Here is a 10,647-nt window from a genome sequence, read left to right on the forward strand (position 1 = left end):
GGATTTAGTGATTCGGGGGTTTTTGCTTTACTTTTCACCCTTTCTCCAACTGGGAATGTTGGTATTGGCAGTGGTAGAAGAAGAACTCAAAAACTTTTATTCTGAAGTAAAACTATTAACTATTATCCTAATAGTAAAACTATTAGAAGGCCTACAACAGAGTAATAGTTAAAGTCCTGCATTCAAATTTTTATTTAAAGTGAAGAGTGAAAGAGAGGTTTTACTATCACAATGTACTTAAATTTACTTAACGTCTGATCAAGGTGGAGCTTTTAACTCTTATATAATGCTGGATAGTTTAATGAATAATAATGCGTCATATTCTAATTTTGTCATATGTTAATTTTGTGAGTAAAATCTGAATCTGCAGCGTAACTAGTAACATTTATCAGTCAGGTAAATGTACTAGCACAATGTTTCCCTCTGAAGTACAAGTACACAGTAAGTAAGTACAGCTGCATTTTGTTTTAAGTGCTTTTGGGACCTTTTGTAAGTTATTTCAGGGACAATGAGTTAGAATAGTAACATAATTAAATATTTTTCATATCCTAGCATCATAATAAATCTCTATAGCTGTTCGGGGCCCTTTTAGTTGGGGCCCTTTTAGTTGGGGCCCCAGGCAGTTGTACCTTCCCTAATAGTACAGTCCGCCCCTGTACATGAGCCACCCACTGTAAATATGTAGGTCAATCTGTGTGTCTTCAGAGATCAGAGACTTTACTTGTGAGACGTGAGAAATGTTTCCATGATGTTGTAGCTCCAGGCTGTCTTGGACCTAGTTCCTCTCCCCTTTTTCTCTTCTTCTCAGGCTGAGTTCATAAAACGTCTGGAAAGCGACTCTGTGACTCCACCGAGTCTGAGGAGCTCGTGCTCATTCATACCCGCCCTCATCTTCCTCTGCTCGCATGCCAAGGCGTGTTGTTGTGCTCCCACCCACACCCCCCCTCCCCCAGCTCCGCCTGCGCCCCGGGCCTCTCTCTGCCTCTGCCTGCCTGCCTGCCTGAGCTCCGGCTCGGCTAATCATCTGTTGACGGACCCGGGAAAAAAATTTTTTATAACCCCCGAGACAGGAATTATCTTAAGCTTGTCCACACTCGGGTTATCACTCTAAAACTCTTGTGATACGCTACAAATCAATTATTTTTTGGTATTTTCCGACAAATTTCTGCCTTTCACATCCAAAAAACCCTGAGAAATTGTCATTTTAATAAACCAGCATTAAATATTTGTGGCAGCCTGCACCCATAAAGAGATGAGGGAACAAGTTGTATTGTGTGTTTTTGTTTTTGTTTTTTTTTTTAAATTCTCATGACAATTTCCTAAATTAAACCAGTTAATGTGGGAAAATCATGCAGCACTTACCAAGCACAGATGTTATGCTTTAAAATAATTTAAATGGCTATAAAATGAAATATTCTAAACTGAAACAGGCTAATAACAACATAACATGCAGACGTAGCTACAGGCTACTTGTAATGAGGCCCACTAAATAAATGCTAAATAAATAGCAGGAACAATATACAAATTCTCCCAGTCATCCATAAATGTCTGTTAGGAAAGAAAAAAGGAGGGATGCATGTGCACAGAAAACATTTTATTTAAATAACGTCTGGCCATATATGAAACACTGCTAAAATAAATAAGACAAAAATACAATAAATTGTGATACAAGTAAATCAGAGGGTAGGACAATCAGTAGCTTACGGTGGTTAATGGATTTGCACCAATAGCCTAAAAAAAAGTCAAAACGACATGAGCTATTAAAAAGCTGTGGTAAAATATTTACAAACGTGGATTCAGACACTTACCCCCCAATATATTCAAAACAGCTAATGACATGAGGAATGGATAAAGGTAAGCTGTTCTTTCTTCTTCTTTTTTTTTTTAAATCACAACAAAATGAGGTCATATTGAAAAAGGCACGATACAGTTAACTTGTGCTACATCTGTGACAGGTTTGTCCTGCTGTGAAGGTTTTTGTTTCGCAGGAATGGCAAAAAAGTGACGTCCGCGTTAAAGAAGGCTTTGCGCCCAGGCTGTGATTGCTTTGGGTAATAGTGGTTCATTCATCCCTCGACATAATCAAAATAAATAAATACAAAAATAACTGTAGAAATCTGTGTCTAACATTTTTTGCCAGCGCGACAACTGGCAAGGTCCATGAACCTGTCTGGCTCCATTAACTTCTCCTAGATGCTTGCGTGTAAAGTTCACATGGCGCACACACGAGGTCTGTAAAATGAAGGTATTGGCATTTTTCTTTTTTCACCAGTATTGTCCGATTTTTACCCGATGTTTGTTGTTTGTTTTTGTTTGTTTTGTTTTGTTTTTTTCTTAGAATATCGTCCCCGCACTTATGGCGGAGTTGTGGTGGTGCTGGAGCAGAGGAGGCTGCAGATGCGTCGTAGAGTTCGTGGTTGAGTACCAGGAGTAGTTTGCCAAAAACGATGAAGGCGCAGTCGTGTTGGGAGGGCTGCTGCTCTGAGGTAAACTGGAGTTGACATTGTTCATTCTTTGAGTCTGTGGAAAGTCCCAGGCAGTAGTTGGTGGAGACGTGCAGGGGGGTGATTCACTGGTCGCAACATGTTGGTCTGGGGGGATTTCTCCACTTTTCCACAGCTTTTTGAACTTGGAGCGGCGGTTTTGGAACCAGATTTTAACCTGAGAGAGTGACAGGTAGAAGCATAAAATTGATTAACCAATATGTTTAGGCGCATATCCACATTTGACAGTTTTAATTTATCTTCATATTAAACATTAAGTGGATATTTTATAGCCTACAGCGTCCTGTGTCTCACATGTACCCACCTGTGTTTGCGTAAGGCCCAGTGAGGCTGCCAGCTCGGCCCGTTCTGGTAGAGCCAAATACTGCGTCTTTTGAAACCTCCGCTGAAGTGCAGCCAGTTGGAAGCTGGAATAAATGGTTCGAGGTTTCCTGACCTTCTTTGGTTTTCCATTAACCAACCGGATTTCTGGCTCGCTCTCTTCTTTCTCTGGAGAAACATTCAAATGCAATTGACGTTATGCATGAAGATTATGGCCGTTTTCCAGTTGGCGTAGCACTGTTTGTGTGTGTACAGCTAGCCTGATAATTAATTTTATTCAATCAGATTTTAATATTATATTGCAGATGAAAAAATCAGGCGAAATTGTCAAAATTAGCTTGAGATGGTTTTTAAAATATATATGTATTAACTGAACATTCACTTATGCGCGTCTGTGTAAGAAAGACGTGTAATAATTTCTGACCATATAATAATTATCTTGTCAAGTATGTGTTGCATGATTCAACTTGCTCCTCAGATATTTCATGCCATGAGCACGTTTTGAAGTTCTGACCTTGAACAAAAAACATTACATTCACTTAAATGTGCTCAAAAACGACTTAAGACCGTCCTTACCTGTATCGGCTGGAGTAGGAGAGGGGTTGGAGCCGTAGGAGCTGTATGCACCGTACGATGAGTTGAAGCCAAGGTCGTATGACTTTGCGTTATATGGCACGGTGCTGGTGGCGCTGGCATGGTACTGGTAAGCGCCGAGTTGGCCAAACGGAGACCCCGCGCAGTGGCCGGGCTGCTGGCTGTTGTAATAGCTGCTGTCCGTCGCCGTGGACACCGGCAGAGTCGGGGACTCCTGCGATTTGTGCAAGCTGTGGTAATTGCTTGAGGTAATCTGGTTCGAATGCATATCAGTATTTAAGTTCTCAAAAACCCCAGTCATCTTCGGGTTGGAGCGGAGTAGTCTTTAAACCTACGCGTAAAATTTGCAAAATTGCGAAATAGCGAGCTGAAAACACGACTCAGATTTTGTGCTGATGACACCTTTACGTGAGTCAAAACGCATCCCCGTGTAAACTGTGGCAAAAAATCAGCGGAAGGTGTGTCCTTCTCACAGTGGCCTGTGATTATCTGCTTCTCTCGGTGGTGGGAGCGCATTTATGAGAGAGTGAGAGGGAGAGCTACTGTGTCTGAGGCAACCAATGAATAAGGGCTGCACGACTGACTACTCCCCACCGCGTCCACCCTCCATTATGTGTTCAGGTCTGTCGGTCCCGGTTGTCTGCAGAGTTTCACATCAAAGCATCTCCAAAGAATCAAGAGAAAGGTACCGTGACCAAACCTGTATGTCCCAACAGGTTCGGTCCTAACCCACGAACTCAGTAATTCATCTCTTTGCGTAATTAGCCGTGTAGAGCGAGAAAAACGTGACTTCATATGGATAATGTGTAGGTTTCACATCAGACAAACACCATTAAAATCCGTGCAACAAATTTGTTTTCAATGGCATAACGGTTACCCCCCTCTTTTGAATGTTTACGCTTGTCAGTAGAATATTTTCACGCGTTTTTTTAGTTTATTGTTGGAGCTTTATTGGAAACAGGAGCCTGCATAAAATCTAAAACTACATTTTGATCTAAACGTCTCAGACAACTAAGTGAAAGTAACAAAACAGAGTCGGAAAGATGGGATCTAGGTGTTAATACAAAAAAAATAAATAAAAAAAAATCACTGTGGATGATGCTGCAGGTGGTGTTGGGTGATGGTAAAGGAAAGCTAAAGCGCCCCCAGGTGTTAGAAATATCACTTGCAACCTTTTTTCTATTTTTGCATTTCCTTTTGTCTGCACTGGGAGCAGCAAAGTAGAGACGGACAAACCTCCTCAGACAATAACTCCCTTCAAAGCTGTGAGGAGGTCCACATAGTCTTGGTTCACCGGAGGAACTTAACATTGAGATTCTACTGTAACTCTAACGGACTGCAGTAAATAAAGTGATAAGAGTTCTTGAGGCACTCGTCTTTATTGCCACAAGATGGCAGCATATTTCCTTTTATTAACGCTGCGGGCACAGACTGACCCAGTTCAACACCACTGCATATGTTGTTCACACTAACTTCCAAAATCTCAAGTTGCTTTTTGGTTTCACTGTCAACTGGAGCATCATTTAGCACTCCGGTGGTAGTGTGATGTGGATATACAGAGATGGACAAAGTAACATGAACACATGTACCATCAATGCAAGCCAATACAATTATACAGTCTTTATAATGTTAAATATTTTGTTGAGTCTCTGTCGAAAACACATTCAGCTCTGGAAACTGTGAGGTCTTGAATGAATGGGTTTGCCATCTTCAATCTTTAAAATAGCATCCACAGACACAAACATTATTTTGAATCAACACCTTGTCTGATACAGTCTCAAGAACATTTTAATATTATAACTTTCGCCAAGCTAGTGGGATGTTTTTGCAAGGCTGTTGTACTGGATTATCTTGTTTATGTGTTGTTGATATTGTGTCTACCCCTACAGTACAATGGACCTGAACACTAAAGCTCTGTCTTGCCTGTTGGAGACTCCACACCCTTTTGTAAATAGCAGCACTTGTTAAATCTTACAGGGGTATAGGATGATGATAGAGGTTTTTAAAGGGATGGGAAAAGGGCAGAATATGTACAAACAGGCCATCTTTCATCACAGAATTAACCTGTTGATGAAATCCTGCTTAAAGGGGAACTGTAGTGATTTAGTACTTCCATAAAACACTTCCATAAAGTTTGGGGACTTGAAAGAGACAGATTTTCCCGACTTTTAGTCCTTATTGGTCCTTCCAGCTTCTACAATTCTCGTAATGCAACTCGACAGCGTCTTTTCTTAGACACTTTTGGACCGTTTTATTAGACCTGACATGTTTTATGTCAAGTTTGTAATAAGGTTTTCTTTCATAAATTTGGGTTCACCAAACTCAAGCCGAGATACCTGGATGTTGTGTTTTGTGCAATTTTCTTAGACGCCCTTCCAGAGCCACAGAGGACATTATACAATTGTTTTCACTGGTTGAGTAAAACTCTTTGTGATGGGTAAACGCATCTTCATAAAATCTGTGGATTACCCCTCCTAGTCTGGGAAAGCTTTACGCCGTTGCAGCTCTATTTCAATAAATCACCCTTCACTTTGATCCGTTTCGTGTTGCACATGTTGTTACTTTCCTTTATTTGTCCCAAATGTCAGTGCGTGCATGATGAGTTATCTGGCTTCTCTGTGGCAGGACCTCCAGCTCCAGTCTAGGGAGGTTTCTATCCGCCCCATTGTTTTCCTGAAAGGCAAGCGCTCCTCTCCCACCACGGGCCAATGGGGCTGCATGTCACTGCTCATTAGCAGAGCACAGTCTTCAGCTGCGAGGCATGCAGAGCCAGAATGAGCAAGAATTCTCCAGTCAGAGTCATGTAGAAGCTGAAAAAAGGCCTGTTACTGCAATTAATTATTCTCATAGTTAAAAATGGAAGTCATGTAAGCAATTATCTTCTCTGTTCAGGATGCTTTTCATCAAAGGTTCGGTTGATGAGGTTGTTTGATGGCTTGAATAAGTGTAAGTATGTTTTTTTGTTCTACATTACAGTTTTCTGGGAAAGAAAATACAAATAATTTCTTATGTCTATAACTTTTTGCACAGCTGAGTTTTCTTTGAAAGGGCCTTTTACCCATAAACCCAAATTTATGTAATTCATGCCATATAACTGTGATCCTGTATGTTTTCTGAGCTCCAGTGTAAAATATTCAGTTGTTTCACAAGGAAAATGAAAACAGCTTCAAAGTCAATTGAAAGAAGAAGAAGCTTCCTTTTGAGGAACAAAAGTCATAGTCTTTAACATAGTGGTCAGAGAAGATTACACAATCTTAGAGTTCACAGTCAATATCAGGATGTGCCAGAGTGTTCGAGACAGCACAGACTGTGAAGTAACAATTGGGCAGCATAGTTCTTAATCTACCTTCTCTTCCGGCCTTAGAAATAAATGATTGCAGCTAATGTTCTAGTCCAGTTAATTGATTATAATGTCAATGTTTTCTCCTCTGCTACGGAGCAGCTGGTACAGTGGAGCTTCCCAGTGTTCAGTGACACGAAAATGATGCCAAAAGACAGGACACAGACGTAGGCGCTTTTAGTATGCATTCCAAGTTCCTACTATTACAGAAGCTTCTCCTGACCTGCTCTTTACACCCATTAGTGTTTAAGTAGCATCTTTTCTTCCAGTTTGTATCATCTTTGTTTCTTCTCTGTGTTATTAAGGACAAAACTACACTGTACATAACAGCAGCATTTGCCCTTGTCTTTTGCTCTGCTATTAATAATTTAGCCTAATGCTTATTGAAATGCCCATCCATTATTTAATATTTCTTGAATGCTAGAAAACATCGCCACACATTATTAAAAATTATGTAAAAATGTCCATAACATATTTGTCACTGAAGTATTACTTAGAATTCAACACACTTATAACTTGCCATGTTTTATCCTTTTTATGAACATGTTCAAAATATATTTGAAGAAAAAGAAAAGTTACATTTAAAAGTTTGCAACAAGCAAACAAAGTGTATCTGACACCTTGTATTGGAGACATTCTCGCTATATACAGTATAGTCCATATAATTATACTGCAGCCTATTTCAATCAACACTGGATTATGATTACAGCCTGTACACGATGGCAGCCTCTGAGTTCCCCTTAGAAAGGTTGGGAATAGAAAACACACGTTCATAAAATGGCAACGCTGCATGGCTGATATTGACATTGTGTCTAGAGGAATCAAAGTGCAACAAAACAGGAAGTCATTGGGAAAACTAACAACCCTGACATTTGGAGGAGTTATTGAGCGTCTGCTATCTTTTTGTGTTGTGGAAGCTCAAAAGGCAAACAAAAGCTGAGGTCTTTCCAATGACACACCATTTTCACACCGTGAGTTGAGGTTTAAGAAACATTAACTGAAGTCAGGGCTCAATAGAGGAATGTGAGTCACAGAAATCATCATCACACACTGTCCATTTGCACTGGCAATGATGGTACTGCCATTTACAAAATTACCACATGATATAGAATAAAACACAATACAGGAGGGCTGACAGAGCAGGAGTAAATCTCTTCCTGCAACCCTGTCCTCAAGAAATAACGTTTATATACTTATGATGTGGTACAAAATACAAGAACAGGTAGCTACACCTCAAATTTCATGAGTACACCCTAAAAGTTAAAATAACAACCTGCAATAATATGGTCTATGAGGAACTGGAAAGATACCCAGTCTGTGTCACAGTTAAAAAGAGAATTATTGGCTTCTGGGGGAGGCTGATAAAAGGGTAAGACACTAAACTCAACCAGATAATGTACAACTATTTGCTCAACCTGCATAATTCAGGTGTATATACTATGACTCTTGCAGGTCAAGCAGATACTGGATGACTGTCTTACCTCTGACTGTTGAACAGAGGCTGAAGGATCAGTTCATGCAGAAATGGCAAAGTGGGCTCAAAATATGACAGTGTGTGATCTTTATGTAGAATTTAAACAAGAGCTTAAATTGGGAAAGTATCTATTAGGTACAGAAAGGCTATTTGTAACTTTAGGGTGCACAACACCAGAATTCCCCTGGAAGATATAAAGAGCTGGATACATAGATGGGCAAGAATCATATTTTGTAAATATAGTGAAATATAGGCAAAGGTACTTGCCAAAGTATTACTTATACTGCCCATCTATGCTTCAATTATTAACCAAAGGTTATTTGTAAATTAGGGGCTTTCTTGAAGAATTTAAGTAAAATATGTTGTACTTTATCCATGCTGAGTGCCATTGTTTTGTTATTTTAATATTTTTCTGTTTTTGCTCCACATGGGTTAGGGTCATGGTCTTGATTCGAAATAAAGGAAATGAAATGAAAAACATCTCTGAAGAAACTGTTCATTAACCTACTTATTTTATAATGTGTTCTGCATAATCTATTGTGTGCAGAACAATGATAATGATGATGATGTCTTACTTGCAGGAAGTTTGACATTGCTGCCATTTGGCAAGATGTGGATGGTGTACACACCTACAACGGTGAAAAAAAGATTCACTGTTTTTATTTTTTGGGGGTTTTTTGCATGAAAGTCTTGTTTGCTTTTGTTCTGTGAGGTGGGAGTCTCCATGTGTTTGCTGTTCTTGATTAGTGGACACAATATTTTACCACGTATATGAGCTGTTTTTGAGATTTTTTATTTTGTGAGAGCGTGTGAACTAAACTAACCCATCCCCTGTGATTCTGCTCTCACTAAAGGATGCAATATGTTTTCACTGTGTGCTGCACTCGGGGTCAACAGGAGCAGTATACTCCTGTGTTAAATGCGGGCAGGTTTCTAGCTCAGAGTGATTTGGCTGTTGGTGGATTCTCTTAGCTGGTCTCCTGCTGGGAGTATTGGAGCATTCATCACCTTGGCAACTCACCCTTTTAGTCAAATCACATTACCATGACTTTTTTCAGCTTTGGCTTAAAAGTTTAAATACCTCCATGAAACACTTTTGAACAAACCAAAGTAACAGTAGGTGGTTTATTTGTCCTTCCATTGTTTCCAAATGTTTTCAAGCATTAGCCCAAAGACGCATTGTCAGCAAATAAAGCTTCTGCAGTGTCTGCATATACATGTACCTCATGTGCTTCTTGTAAGCATGGAAATGATCTTACCAAGTGTTTCTTGACCTCTCTGTTTGAGGGGTTGAGCCTGTTCTGAAGCACTCCGGACACAAGAGGAGATGGAAACATTCACCAGGGTGTTCATGATTGAGCATGTGTTTCCTAAGCATTAGTCACAGCGGCTTTTCCCCCCGAAGAAAAGTTATTTTTAACAACAAAGGCTCTAATGACGAGCACTGTAAGACAATAACAATTGGAGGGAAGTGTTCAGTTTTGAGCTTGTAACAGATGCTTTGGTTAATGTTTGATGCTCCATCTCAGGACCTTATGTCTTTCGGATCGATTCATTTACCGTCAACTATAAAGTATATTTTAGATTAGCCTATCTCAGAGAAATGATGATCCTGATGTTGTATATGAAAACCAGAGAAATCTCAGAATTAAAAAATGCTCTACACACCTGCTAGTTCCTTTGTGTTCATGAAAATCTTTATTTCTCTATTTTGAAAGATGCGTTTTTCAGAAAATAACAAAGTCCCAACTCAGGTAAAATCCCTGCCTAGTAAATAACAAGATGGTCATGACATAATGATAATACACCCTCAAGGGAATTCCTTCACACCAAAGCAAAAATGATTTTGCACTTTGCAGGGGTAACAAAGGAATCCCCAGAATTCCCTGTGTCATCTGCACGGCCTGCCTGAGAAAGAATTCAGCGAGGTCTGCGAGGTCCCGCTCCTTTCATTGTTGATTCAGCGGCACACACCCCCACCCAGCAACCATAAATGGAGGCAGTCCTTTGTGCGAGAGGAGAGGAGCAGATTTACTGCGGATGGTCTCCCTACAAAGGACCGTGCCACTGTCACAACAGGACCAGGATCAGCTGCTCCCACTTTCACACAGTGTGATTTAACGCCGTGCTTCACACGGCCGCTGATGCAGACACAACTTCTACAGTCAGTCAGCATCCAAGCACCTCAACAGCAACACAGTGGGGATGAAATACACTGGTACTATTATCAGTATCTCTTTCAAGAATAGTGTGAGTTGTCCAGATTCCAGTACTGTCCAGAAGTCCAAAACGTACCCTTTATCTCTTTATTTCCCTCACAGCTGACACTTTTGCACTGATATTTGAGACTACATCAGTGAAGATTTTGGTGTAGAAGCGGTTTCATTAGTAATCTACTAAACTAAGATGTAGAA

At 40.2% G+C, this 10,647-nt stretch overlaps 1 protein-coding gene across 1 annotated transcript; it reads right to left on the reverse strand.

The window, feature by feature from the left end:
* Positions 1-1,869: 1,869 nt before the first annotated feature.
* dlx2a (distal-less homeobox 2a) lies at positions 1,870-4,757 on the reverse strand. The gene is made up of 3 exons (XM_067602641.1): positions 3,402-4,757; positions 2,809-2,993; positions 1,870-2,661 (listed from the first exon to the last, which is right to left on the reverse strand). Exons 1-3 carry the CDS (start codon positions 3,718-3,720, stop codon positions 2,335-2,337), a joined length of 831 nt encoding a protein of 276 aa, XP_067458742.1. The 5' UTR covers positions 3,721-4,757; the 3' UTR covers positions 1,870-2,334.
* Positions 4,758-10,647: the final 5,890 nt, after the last annotated feature.

The sequence above is a fragment of the Thunnus thynnus genome, chromosome 11 (genome assembly GCF_963924715.1).
Source record: "Thunnus thynnus chromosome 11, fThuThy2.1, whole genome shotgun sequence".
Taxonomy (NCBI): Eukaryota; Metazoa; Chordata; class Actinopteri; order Scombriformes; family Scombridae; genus Thunnus; species Thunnus thynnus.